The following is a 12,892-nucleotide window of genomic DNA, read 5'->3' on the forward strand; positions in this document are numbered from 1 at the left end:
TGGTAATTTCAAGAATAAAAATGTCCTTGAATGAACTAGGTTAACGATGACTTTTATCGAACTTGGGCGGGATAAGTTTAAAATCGAGTAATGTAAGTTACTCTCTTCCTGCTTGAAAATGACTCTGATAAGAAGGTCAGCTGACATTATTTTTGCATTATCAATATTTGCAGATTCTTAAAATAAATATCTGTAGGATAGCAAACTTAGTTATACAATAAATAAAGTAAAACCATTTTGACGAACTAATCTCAGTCCAGTCAGTAGACAAACACTGACAACAGATTCCGAGATGAAAGATAATAAATACTTGAATTCAGAGAGAGAGACACACACTGAGAATAGACCGAGACCGAGATCCATCTTTTTGAGAAGAGAATCTCAGCTGCAGCAGCCTAACCTAATTCAATTAAAATTAAAACGCAAAATCTACACGACTAAACCTAAATTGTCCCAATTATACATACATATCATCTCGCATCTCGCATCTTGTTGGTCGTGGTGGTCATTCGCGTGGGCAGACAGTCACTAGAATGAGTTCAGCTGGAGCAGTAGTACCATTAGCAGCAGGTGATGCATCATTAGGTGGCGAAACTATAGAAATGCATCGCTCTAGCTCGATGCCCGTGAAGCCCAAGCCCTTGGAATCGAAACCATTGGCACGCTCATTGGAAAAAGAAACGGTCAATGAGGTGGATTACTATCCAGAGAGTCCTGGCTTTCGACGACGTCGTCATAAATCCAATCATTTGGAAACGCGTAGTGAACAAAAGTGTGTCAATTGCAATTTATTTAAAATTTTCGAAGTTTGTTAAATTACATTTTAATTTTTCCAATTAATTAGCTTTCCCTATACCAATGACTGGGCTGGTAGCACTATTGAATTAGCCCCTGATGCTGCTGGTCCATCTGGAGCTCCCGTCGATTCGGATGGCCTGCGTCGTAGTATGCATCGGGTTATGGAGAAAAATGGTCGGGAAAATGTTGTCTTTCGCCGTATACCAGAGAAATCCTGGCGTTATATGCGTGATGTTATCACCACTCTGGTAAGATCCCTATTTGGCCACAACACAAATAACAACAACAGCAACAACAAAACTAAATTGCCATCGGATGTCTATAGCATAACGCCCAGTATACAAAGCAAATTAGATGAATTAGCCAATGAGGCGCCAACCAAAACCACGTCAAATTCACATCATCAAAGTGAACGTGTCACCTTTACCATTGAATAACTAACAACAATTAGAAGAATTTTAAACATGACAATACTAATAAGAATAATAAATATCATTGATTTTAACACGAAACATTTATGGAATGGCATCTTTCATTTCTCTAATTAATAACATTTTTCTAATTAATTAGCTAAAGTTATTCAAACATTTTCGTTTACAGAAAGTTTCAAATAGATAAATTAGTTAGTTTGGTATGGTTCTATTTAGACACAAATTTATGAGGTTCCCCCGTAATTAATAGATATCTCTAAACAATTTTGATCTGTCTATAAATTGTGTTTTTTTTTTTTTTTGTTGAATCGTTTCAGTTGTAAAACTTCTTTGTCTGTTCAAACACATACAACACAACACTCAGTTTCTATTGCATAATTTAGGGAGCAAAGTTCTTCTAATCATTATAGAATGGATTTTTCGACTTTAAATATTCAGTAATGATTTAAATTTTAAAGTCTGAATAGTATTTTGTGTTTCCGATTCATTGAAAAATTGATTCTCAAAGAAAAAGATAATTTTGTAGTAGTGATTCGAAAGTTCATATAGGTATTTATTTTTATTAAATTAACTCCTAATAGATATAGATTCTTTAACTACTTGAAAGGGGAAGTAAAGATGGAATTGTCTGATCTCTGTTTGGAGATTCAACACATTTATATTGTTTTTAAAATTTCAAGAACATTTATAGCTTAACGATTCAAAATATAACCATTTAATCATATTTCATTAAATTTAACTAACAATAATTTAAACAATGAAATCTTATTGTAAGAATGAGATTGGAATGTAAGATTTTCAATATTAGCAAAATTTGAAAAATAGGTTGAAGATAGGTTTTTTTTGTCATTTTGGCTCCGGAACAAACTGAAATATGGTTTTGATGTCCTCCCAAGCTTTGTAACCTGTCAAATTTTGAGAAGTTAAAGAAAGTTTGTAAAAAAATTAATATACTAGAAGTTAGAATGACAATGAAATTTAAGCCTTTTATCAAACTATCGTGATAACTTTCAAAAAACTAATGATGCAGTTCAATTCAAAAGACGCAAAATATGTTGGTCATGTCCTTTTTTCCCGATTATCACAGTGTTATCAATCTAGGATTTACTCATTTATGAATCTTTTAGAATCAGAACATGCCACTTAGTTTTTATGTGGACTGTTTTCAATCCACAATTTCACTGCTATTCCGGGATGGATAGAAAAGACCCTTCTCACATAAGTAACATTTATTTAAGGACAATTTACGGGCTTGTCATTAATTTGAATCATTTCTTAAATGTTATATTCAATTTAGCGCTTAGTTATAAGTATTTCTTATAGATCCAGAGGAGCGGGAATTGCCTTCAAAACTATAATTCCCGCTCTCCCCACCTATATTGAAAGCCATTGAAACCCAATATCTATACAAAAATATCAAAGAAGTTTATATACCCTTGCAGTCCTTGACAATAATAATTTCACATGTTCAAAATTTGTTTTCTGCAACTCAATTCATTAATATACAAACAAAACAATTTTACTCTTCATACTATGTACAATTTGTTCTTCTTCTTCTCTCATTCCCTAAGCAAAGCAACGCACGCATACACATACAGTTTATGTAGCGTTGCGTCTGTGTGTGTATGCATGTGCTCTGTTGATTTGATGATGACGTAGTAGGCAGCAAGCAGAGCTGCCGGCAGCGATTGAACCGATTTATATAGACTGTAACTTGTGTTCTATTTATCCGATCAGGGTCAAATTTTGGGATCTGAGATTTTATATCAAATTCTATTATATTGGTAAATTTCATGGGGATACTCCAATTTTTGCAAAAATTTTTGTTCCAGAGTTATATGATATAGTAGTCCGATCCCAAAGATTTTCATACTTTATCTCACCCGGGTAAAAAAAAAGCTCCCAAAAAAAAATTTCATCCCGATAGCTCTTAAGATGGCTGAGTAAAACGCGTACGCACCGACGGACAGACGGACAGACGGACATGGCTATATCGACTTAGCTTCTCATGCTGATCAAGAATATATATACTTTATGGGGTCGGAAACGTCTCCTTCTGTGCGTTACAAACATCTGACCAATTTTATAATACCCTCTGCAAGGGTATAATAAGAATGGTTAATGTTTAATTCATATTAAAACTCTTCTGGAATCTTAAGTCTTATTTAAGTCCAAGGCAAATCTCGTTTGATTATGATTTTGCTTCACAATAACCAAGCAATATCATAATATTGGTTCAAAAATTAATTAATTATTGATCTTTAACATGTTTTCAGAAACGAATTTCAAATTATAAAACCTTTAACCTATGACTCTTTTAAGGTTGAAACGGATTGGAAGTATATGCTGACCTTATTCTTGGGCAGCTATTTTGCCAGTTGGATATTTTTTGCCATACTCTGTTATGTTGTGGCTTACTATCATGGGGATTTCCTTTTCGATACGATAACCGGCGATCGCTTGGGAGAGGGCAAAGATCCTTGTATCTTTGGGGTACGGACTTTTGTGGCCATGTTAATCTATTCGATTGAGACACAAACTACTTTGGGTTTCGGCGAGAAATACGCCAGCGAGGAATGCCCCGAAACAATATTTCTATTTGTCATGCAAATGCTGTGCGCCGTGGCCATTGAGGGAAGTATGGTGAGTGTTATCTATGCCAAGACGGCACGGCCAGCCAAACAGATGACGAAGCTCAAGTTCAGTGATAAGGCAGTGGTAAGTCAAGAGGCACACACGCCCATTTAATAATCATAAAAGTAAGTACTACTATAGCTATATTTATTTATACAGATTTGTTATCGCGATGGGAAATTATGTTTATTATTCCGTGTCTGTGATCCCAGGGAACAGCAAACAATCGAGTCCAAGATTCGAGTCTATATGATTGTGGATAAAAAGTGAGTTCACTTCCTACTATTTAAAATTTAAAATATAACTCTATTTGTTTCTAGAACCATTGAGGGTGAAGTCATTAAAACCCATACGGAACTTAAACTGGAAGGCAATGGCGAACAGTTGATAGTTTGGCCCGATCTTGTGTGTCATTATATTGACGAATCGAGTCCATTGTATCGTTTCAAGAATGCAAAACAATTCAATGCTGGTCAATTTGAGTTATATGTATCCATTGTTGGCACTTCTCCGGCCACAGCTCAAATGACCGAGGCGAAAACATCCTTTGTTCCACGTGAAATCTTTTGGGGTCAACGTTTTGTCAATATTATCCATTATGATGCCCTACAAGAGCACTATATAGTGGATTATGAGAATTTCAATACAACCATTTCGGTTGACATGCCCATGAAGATTGCACAGCAAATAGAATTGCCCAAAAGCATTGAAAACGCAAAATTGGAATCAAAAGAATGAAATCAAAACGAAAATAAATTGTTTAAAATATTAAAAGAAAAGTGCATACATAAAGTTATAGTTAAATATTTAAGTTAAATTTTCGAAAACCTTTTTTTAAAGTGTTGATATGGGAAATAAAATTCGCCATATCAGGACCAACTTTTGTACCACTGTACATGTTTACGCATAAATAAACTTACTAGTTAAAGTTTGTTCGTGCTTAAATTACTGTGTGCATCAATCAAAGTCAAACATTGTAAGATTATTTATTGAATTTCCAATTTCATTGAGAAATTGACATTAGAAATTAGTTTTCAACAAACTTTTACTTTACTATTAATTGAAAATTTTAAATAATAGTTACACAAAGATAATAATAAGAATAATCATAATATGTAAAAATAAGGGTAGACTTTAATACAAGACAAATAGTTTCATTTTGGTTCAGATTTCTCACGTAGTTGGGCAACTTGTGCCTTTAACTTTGCATTCTCATATTGTAGACGAGAAAATTCATTGACAAATGGATCACCGTGAATTAGTATGGCCAAGGCATTGCGTATCTGTTGGGTGCTATCCACTTGATGATTAAAGTAATTGGCTACTTGAGTGAAAATATGCCATTTGTTTTGTTCGCCAATAACTTTCATTTCCTTTTCCAAATGCTCAAAACGCTGATCGACAAAATCACGCAGATTATTCAATTCTTTGGACACATCCAAGAGTTGTTGGGACGAGGCGGCTGATAGACCACTTGATGTTTGGGCTAGCAATTGTTGTGGTTTTAGTTGGGAGCTTGAAGATTGCACTGTAGGATGATGTGGCGTACTATTCCTACTGGCCGAGAGCATGCGAAGGCGTCGCTGCAGCTCTTGATCGACCATTTGGGGATTCTCTTTGTCGCTGCTGCTGCTAGAGGAATTTACAGATTGTTGCTCTTCGGCCAGATGTTCATCTGTTTCAGCGATTTGTTTTAATTTAATTTCACCCGACACATTGCTACGATCACGCAAAGGGCCACTGAGAGTTTCTGTAAATGAATGAGATTGGTTAAGATTGCGGAAAGGAATCAAGTTAACGGGAAATACAAACGTTGTAATGATTCCGGTACTGGACTCTCCAAGAGTTTGGACTGATCATCGTTTGAACTTCGCTTACGTTCACCCAAAGTTTCCCAATCGAAACTATCTCTTCGATTCATGGATAAACGTGTTGACATACGATCCACAGGCTTTGGAGCATGCTGACCATCTAGAAAATCACAAAAGGAATCACGATGTGGCCGGAGAGTCATTGTGGATGCAGTGGGCGTGGCCATAACACCACTATTAATGCTATCCAATTGTAATTGTGTGCTTAGAAGATTTGCAGCAATGGATTTGCGCAATTCATCACTGGAAGCAGGTTTGACAGTGGGTAAACCTGCATCCATGGTTACATTATGAGCACTCGAGAAACTAGAACTCTGCTGCTCATCATTGGGCACGGGTACAAATGCAACACGAACGACACCACCTTCGTGAACTTTACGCACGGCCAGTGGTTGTTTGGTGCTTCTCATATCATAGGCTATCAATTCCCCTTTAAGATTCCCGGCACAAAAGTACATGCCGCATTCGCTTAGTGCAACAGTTGAAAGGGGAGTTGTATATTTCAGACGATCCGTTGATGGCTGACCCCGTTGCCTACGTATATCAAAGATATTGATCTTACAATCATAGCCCACACTGACCAGCAATGAGGGCTGAGATGAGCACATGCTTAGATCACGACATGGTGCATCATGGGCATCGGTAACGTGAAAAGTTTTACGCTTGCTCTGTATATCATAGACAGTGACTGCCCCTTTATAGGAAGCCACACCTAGCTGCAATCGTTTGGTCGGATGAAAGCGGGCCAAAGAGGATCTAAAAGGGAAGCAATGTAAAGCCATTTATGGGTTTGTCAAATTAATCACCCTTCCTCTCTTCTTACTGCTCATCGATGTGAATTGTATCAATTTTGCGTTGTGTTTTCGTTCCATAGATATTTGTGCTTCCCGATTCGGTTACAGCGGCTATATACTCATCGTTGGCGTTATAATCCACATATAATATAGCAGAGCGAGAACTATCTGCTGGAAAGCGATGAATCAATTGAGCAGTACGATAATTATAGAGTTTCACATAGCCAGTGGATTGTCCTACAGCAATCTCCTCGGTGGATTGTTTGGCACAACAAACGCAGAAGGCATTATCGATGGTTAGTTTGCGTACTCTTTGAATTTCAGGAGCTAAAAAACAAGGATACATTTACATACATATATGTATATAGAAATGGCGCCCAAAAACTCTGGTTACCCTTATCCTCCTTCTCCTTTATACGCATCACAGCAAGGCCCGCCTTTTTGTCCACCTCCACAAAGAGGCGCCTTTGATTGAATTGAAAATCCGATGTTTCTCCATTGGCGTGAACAAATGTAGATTTTGTTTCTAGATCGGCAAAATCTGATAAGACAGTTATTTTTGATGTGGATATTAAATGCATTCTTTATATATTTTTGCAAAATTTTCTACGTTCTATTTCAAATTCGAATTTTCTTGGGGGCCAAATGCGTCTGTCTTGTGAGATATAACAGTGTTGCCAGACTGCTGCTAAATGTTTACACGATGGAAAATGAATTCGTTTTTCTTGAATTTAAATTGTAATATTATTTGTGTCCAATAGTAAAATTTAGCCCGAATACAGCATGGCCTAAAATGCAGAATTGTTTTTTAATTTAAATTTCAAAAATGTCAAATCATAATTTAAAAAAAAAATGTACTTACCTAATTCACTATTAAATGATTTACTCTTTTTATTTTAATTGAGTTTAATCTTTCCACATGAATATTAGAACAATTTAAGTATAAATACGACGCGTAAACTAGATGAGAAAAAATTTCAAAACTTTTTGAAGAAACTTTTTGTTTTCGTCAATTCGTCAATTTCTTTTAACTAGTAACTTTTGCTTTAAATGTTATGACCTAACTTAATATTTTTTTTTAAATTGAAACCATAAATTAGCTTTATAACAAGAATAAAGAAATGTGCATCTGTTGCCGTTTGCAACCGCACCTTATTAACGCAACGCAGTGTAAACGTTTCTAAGTGTGAACGGCAACAGAAAATATCAAAATTTTGACAAGAGCAGAGAGGCAGTAAGCGCAACGAAAAGAGAATCATACGGAAAAGAAGGAAATCAAAAAAAGTCTACTTGCAAATTCAAATATAAGGAAATTCAGCCGCTGCTGACCGAGAAATGTTCATAAGTGTGTTAAATTCTTTTAAATGGCATTTATATGACATATAAATTCAATTAACATATATTCCTTTTTGTTGCGTTTTTGCGTTTCTTCCTGGACAAAGGCCAACTAGAGCAGCAACATTAAATTGTGACACACACACACACGCGCATACACTTATATATGTATATACATATATATATAAACCAACACGCACGCACATTGTAAGCAACCCACCAGAAACGGCAAACGAATAGCAGTGTGAAAGAGGAGGAGGAGGAAGAAGAAGAAGCAACAAACAACAACAATTACCAGCTGCAAAAATGGAAGCAGACGGACTAACAAATGAACAAACAGAAAAAGTCCTGCAATTTCAGGATCTAACTGGAATAGATGACATGAACAGATGTAGAGATGTTCTAATCAGACATAGCTGGGATATTGAGGTAAGGTGGAGTACCTAAATGATGTGAGCGGGAAAGTGTCGGAAACTGTTCATATACAAATTAGTATGAACTTTGTTTTAGTGTTTATTGGCTACCCATCGTCCACTGAATCTGGCAGAGTATTACCGGTCCTGAAGCAGTTCATCTGCTCTGCTCTTTCTCAGAAGTGTGGACACAATTATTTTTTAATTCTTCGCGCCAATTTAAAGTTTCATATTTCTAACAGAAATTTATGCTCCTTGCCAAAAGTCGTTACAACGTCCTCTAGGCGCAACGCGTCAAGTAATTATAATTGAAGAAGTTTTCTTATATAGGCCCGATATGGTTCCTGCTATATATCAGAAAGCTGTATACACATGTCCATCTACAGGACTTGACCTTTTCATAGTTTTAAATAGTTATATTTCTTCCGCCCGGGTAAAGTGTCTCTCCCGATCCCATCAAGATCCGGTAACGTTTTTAGGCACTTTGTTAGTATACTTGATTAGTTTGGGGCAATTTTAGAGGCAGCAGCGAACCTAGCTAGCAATTATACAAGACAACAACGGGAAATTGAGGAAGGTTTTCCTGCATTATTCTAACATTTATCATGTGTAATTCCTGACCTTGACTAATTTACAAATTTCGATCCTTTCAGGTGGCGTTTCAGGAACATTTAAATATACGCGAAGGCCGTCCCACAATGTTTGCTGCCTCAACGGATGTAAGAGCACCGACTGTCATCAATGATCGTTTCCTGCAGCAGGTATTCTCAGCAAATATGCCTGGTGGACGGGCGATTAGTCGTGTTGGTCCCGCTGGTCCAGTTCCCCGCAATTTTACCGGCTTTGTCGGCTATGTGATTAATTTTGTATTCCAATATTTCTATTCGACGTTCTCGAGCATAGTTAGTGCATTTGTGAATTTCGGCGGTAGTAATGAGCAACGAATAGTGACAGATCCATTGGGTGATGTTATGAAATTTATACGCGAATATTATGAAAGATATCCGGAACATCCGGTATTCTATCAGGGCACCTATGCCCAGGCGTTAAATGATGCTAAACAGGAATTGCGCTTCCTTATTGTCTACCTGCATAAGGATCCCACAAAGAATCCCGATGTGGATACATTTTGTCGTGAAACATTGGCAACACCATCTGTAATCGAATACATTAATACACATACACTACTTTGGGGCTGTGATGTATCCTCACCGGAGGGCTATCGAGTGATGCAATCAATAACTGTACGAAATTTCCCATTGATGGCCATGATCTCGTTGCGTGCCAATCGTATGACAGTTGTTGGTCGATTCGAAGGAGATTGTACTGCCGAAGGACTCTTGCGTCGGCTGAGGGCAGTTGTTGCCGCTAATGAGGTGTGGCTTAGTCAGGCTCGTGCCGATCGCTTGGAGAGAAATTTCACACAGACACTGCGCCGGCAACAGGATCTGGCCTACGAACAAAGTTTATTGGCCGACGAGGAGAAAGAACGTCAAAAGCAGCGTGAACTTGACGCTATCAGGCAACAACAAGAGGCTGTGGAACAAGAGCGAAGGGCAGCTGAACAGCGTAAAGAGAATATAGCTAGGCAAAAGATTGAATTATCTCGTTTTGTGCCGACAGAGCCCTCAGTGGACGCCATGGGTTCAATAGCTGTTGTATTCAAACTGCCAAGTGGCAAAAGGCTTGAACGGCGTTTCCGCGAAACGGATTCGGTTTTGGTAAGGTTATCTCTCAATCAGTTAGTAGTGATTGTTAACATTTAATTTCTTACGCATCTCTTTCAGGAGGTTTACTATTTCCTCTTTTGTCATCCCGATTCGCCTGATGAGTTTGAAATCACAACGAATTTCCCAAAACGTGTTCTCTATTCAAATGCTGATTGTAATCCCGCCGAGGGTTGTTTTACTAATGAAAATATTAACAAAACATTACACGATGTTGGCCTTAAAAATCGTGAAGTGCTCTTTGTCAATGATCTGGAGGCGTAACATCCCCTCCTCCCCCCTTACCACATCGCTGGTGTGGTAATAATACCCCCATACATGGCAAGAAGCTGAAACGCATTACCAAAACTTGAACCAAGTTTTAAGTAGTCTATAGTCCCGGAACGTCCAATTTTTGGAGGTTAAACAAAAAGTGAAGCAAACAAAAAAAAAAAAACAAACAATTCCTAATTTTAATCAAGAGAATAATAATAGAAATTTAAAAAATAATTGTTTAACAATGTTCTCTTTTAGGTTAATTATCTCGCTATATCTCAATTAATTTCCCTTAAGTAACCAAACCACTTGATTCCTGATTCCTTTGATTTTCCATACTTTGAAAGAAATGTTTAGATTTTGTTTAAAACAATTTGATTTAGCTGTACTTATGTTTTCGATAATTAAAAACAAAAAATTTAGAAATGAAATCATTTTTGTTATTTGTTTTCAAATGGAATTGGATTTAAGTTTTCACGGAGTCCATAATGGCATAGTAAAGTATATTTTATCGTTGATAATTATATCTTTATTGATATTAGTAAGTATTAAAAACGAAATAAAGAAAATGGCATAAATATTTCTCATTTTTAAATGTTGTTATTAAGTTATGTAAATGCCCATATGTTTAGTATGTAATATAGAGCCCTAATAGCTAGTCCACTTAACTAAACTAGTCGAGAATTTTGTATTTATTCTAATAAATAATAAAAATTGTAGAGAAAAATTCTTGCAAAGCTTTATGGTCTTAAAAAGTCTATATATGTGTCTACAAATTTAAATTTAACTACATTAAAGAAGAAAAATAGAAATATTTGCCATTTGAAATCTTTAAATAAATTATTGAATAATACATTTGAATTGAATAATTTGAATATAATAAAAATTCGAAACAAAAATAATCGAATGGAAAATTTTTTTTGCCTGTGCCATCTCTAATGATGACGTTCCATGTCATCGTGACATATCGATTTATGACAAAACCATATTGCAACACTACAAACACAAACCAAATCTTAGCAACACTGTTGCTGACTAACAATCCAAAATTAAGGGAAAAGTAAAAAAAAATTACACTGGACGCACTAGACCATTTTAGTGACACTGAAAACGATTGGACAAGTGCAGACGAGCGAACACATCTTTTGCCGAAAAGCAACGGTTCGAGCTCCAATAGGCTCCAACTGCGGACGAAATTAAAGCAGCTGACAACTCAGCTGTTTAATTTTAATAACGTGGACGTAGCTCACCATTGGAACCGGGCCAATAATAATAACTATCAGAAGCTCAGCACCGAATTCGACAAGTACGCAACAGTGAAAACCAGCAGCAAAAGGATGTCAGGATCAGGATCAACGGTGGGTGACGCAGCGGCGGCTTTGTCTGGAAATTTGCAGCTGCCGCCACTACGCAGTTTGGATGACTTCATTCTGGGTTCGGCTCGCTTTCAATTGCCCAATCTCAAGGATTTCGATAAGTGGGGCAATCGTGTGGTAAAGAATTTACTTTACTACCAAACCAATTATTTCCTACTCTTCCTTACCATCTATGCCCTGATGATTTTCTTCAATCCCACGAAAATTCTGAGTGGTCTCATAGTTCAGGCTCTGATCATTGCCGTAATTTGGCAATTTTTCAGTGTGAAAACAAAGAAAAATTTCATTGCCAGTCGTCTGGGTGGTGGCAATGCTCAGGCAGCTGAACAGATTGCCCAACAGAAATGGTATGTTCTAGCCGGTGCCCTAATTGGTGGCTATCTATTCTTGCATTTGATCAGCGCTGTTCTTTTGACCATTTTTACTCTATTGCTACCAATCTCGGTGACATTCATCCACGCCTCGTTGAGATTAAGGAACTTGAAGAACAAAGTGGTTAATACATTCGATGGCACCCTGATTAGTGCCTCCACACCGATGGGTGCTCTCTTGGATGCTGTCAATGTTCGTGCCGAGGGATTGGGAAATTAAAGATTGAGATGATGATGATGAAAGAGAAATTGTGTAGAATGCAAGGAAATGAAATGTTATACATATACCTTAATCAAGTTCTGTACATTATTATTATTTTTATGAACAATTTTGATCTTTTTTTATATTGTATTTGAAATATGATTTTATATATATTAAAACACGCATGTATTTCTTTTTTTTTAACTTTTGAATCTAAATAATAAAGTTGTCCCTATAAAGTAAATTATGCGTTTGCTTTTGAAGCTCTCACAGACAAAGGATGTAAATTTAAAAAATAGGAGTTTCTTTTATTTCATTAAATCACATGTAATAATCGGTTAAATTTACTAAATTTCTCTTACTTATTCATCAATTCATTTCATCAGATAAGATAATGCGCTATACTGATATGGTACAATTTATTGATTAATTATGAAATCTAAGAGAAAGATATAGATATACCAGTGAATTTTTAATCAAAGACATTCCATTTAGTCGCGCTATATATAAATTTCTTTCAATATCAAGACACCAAACGCCAGAGAGATTTTATCATTTAATAACTTGAATGTAAGACGTAATCTTAGTTCAAAAATATGTTAAATTTTTCTTCGGAGTATCAAGAATATCGTCCTAACAGGATTTTTCGGAGCACTTTAGAAAATATTATGTTTTTTGTGAGGCA

General features: G+C 36.3%; 4 protein-coding genes across 4 annotated transcripts; 3 read left to right on the forward strand and 1 right to left on the reverse strand.

Moving 5' to 3' along the window:
• Positions 1-518: 518 nt before the first annotated feature.
• Irk3 (Inwardly rectifying potassium channel 3) lies at positions 519-4,642 on the forward strand. Its single transcript, XM_068289646.1, has 5 exons — positions 519-772; positions 845-1,046; positions 3,552-3,947; positions 4,023-4,129; positions 4,184-4,642. The coding sequence occupies exons 1-5, from the start codon at positions 534-536 to the stop codon at positions 4,599-4,601; spliced, it is 1,362 nt and encodes a 453-aa protein (XP_068145747.1). The 5' UTR covers positions 519-533; the 3' UTR covers positions 4,602-4,642.
• Positions 4,643-4,979: 337 nt separating this feature from the next.
• Grip71 lies at positions 4,980-7,316 on the reverse strand. The gene is made up of 4 exons (XM_068289122.1): positions 6,923-7,316; positions 6,558-6,855; positions 5,676-6,490; positions 4,980-5,613 (listed from the first exon to the last, which is right to left on the reverse strand). Exons 1-4 carry the CDS (start codon positions 7,107-7,109, stop codon positions 5,018-5,020), a joined length of 1,896 nt encoding a protein of 631 aa, XP_068145223.1. The 5' UTR covers positions 7,110-7,316; the 3' UTR covers positions 4,980-5,017.
• Positions 7,317-7,584: 268 nt separating this feature from the next.
• Positions 7,585-10,587, forward strand: Faf2 (Fas-associated factor 2). Its single transcript, XM_068289135.1, has 4 exons — positions 7,585-7,873; positions 7,971-8,292; positions 8,930-9,997; positions 10,064-10,587. Exons 2-4 carry the CDS (start codon positions 8,170-8,172, stop codon positions 10,265-10,267), a joined length of 1,395 nt encoding a protein of 464 aa, XP_068145236.1. The 5' UTR covers positions 7,585-7,873; positions 7,971-8,169; the 3' UTR covers positions 10,268-10,587.
• Positions 10,588-11,254: 667 nt separating this feature from the next.
• Positions 11,255-12,451, forward strand: Jwa (PRA1 family protein Jwa). The gene has a single exon (XM_068288677.1). The coding sequence runs from the start codon at positions 11,596-11,598 to the stop codon at positions 12,223-12,225; it is 630 nt and encodes a 209-aa protein (XP_068144778.1). The 5' UTR covers positions 11,255-11,595; the 3' UTR covers positions 12,226-12,451.
• The last annotated feature ends 441 nt before the right edge of the window (positions 12,452-12,892 follow it).

This window comes from Drosophila tropicalis, unplaced genomic scaffold, assembly GCF_018151085.1.
Source record: "Drosophila tropicalis isolate 14030-0801.00 unplaced genomic scaffold, ASM1815108v1 contig_1187, whole genome shotgun sequence".
Taxonomy (NCBI): Eukaryota; Metazoa; Arthropoda; class Insecta; order Diptera; family Drosophilidae; genus Drosophila; species Drosophila tropicalis.

Coding starts and splice junctions, on each gene's coding strand:
- Irk3 (XM_068289646.1), top strand. CDS start 534: ATGAGTTCAGCTGGAGCAGTAGTACCATTAGCAGCAGGTGATGCATCA. Junction 773..844: donor GAAACGCGTAGTGAACAAAA/GTGTGTCAATTG, acceptor CCAATTAATTAG/CTTTCCCTATACCAATGACT. Junction 1,047..3,551: donor GTGATGTTATCACCACTCTG/GTAAGATCCCTA, acceptor GACTCTTTTAAG/GTTGAAACGGATTGGAAGTA.
- Grip71 (XM_068289122.1), bottom strand. CDS start 7,109: ATGCATTTAATATCCACATCAAAAATAACTGTCTTATCAGATTTTGCC. Junction 6,856..6,922: donor AAAGGAGAAGGAGGATAAGG/GTAACCAGAGTT, acceptor CTTGTTTTTTAG/CTCCTGAAATTCAAAGAGTA. Junction 5,614..5,675: donor AGTACCGGAATCATTACAAC/GTTTGTATTTCC, acceptor ATTCATTTACAG/AAACTCTCAGTGGCCCTTTG.
- Faf2 (XM_068289135.1), top strand. CDS start 8,170: ATGGAAGCAGACGGACTAACAAATGAACAAACAGAAAAAGTCCTGCAA. Junction 8,293..8,929: donor GACATAGCTGGGATATTGAG/GTAAGGTGGAGT, acceptor CGATCCTTTCAG/GTGGCGTTTCAGGAACATTT. Junction 9,998..10,063: donor GCGAAACGGATTCGGTTTTG/GTAAGGTTATCT, acceptor CATCTCTTTCAG/GAGGTTTACTATTTCCTCTT.
- Jwa (XM_068288677.1), top strand. CDS start 11,596: ATGTCAGGATCAGGATCAACGGTGGGTGACGCAGCGGCGGCTTTGTCT.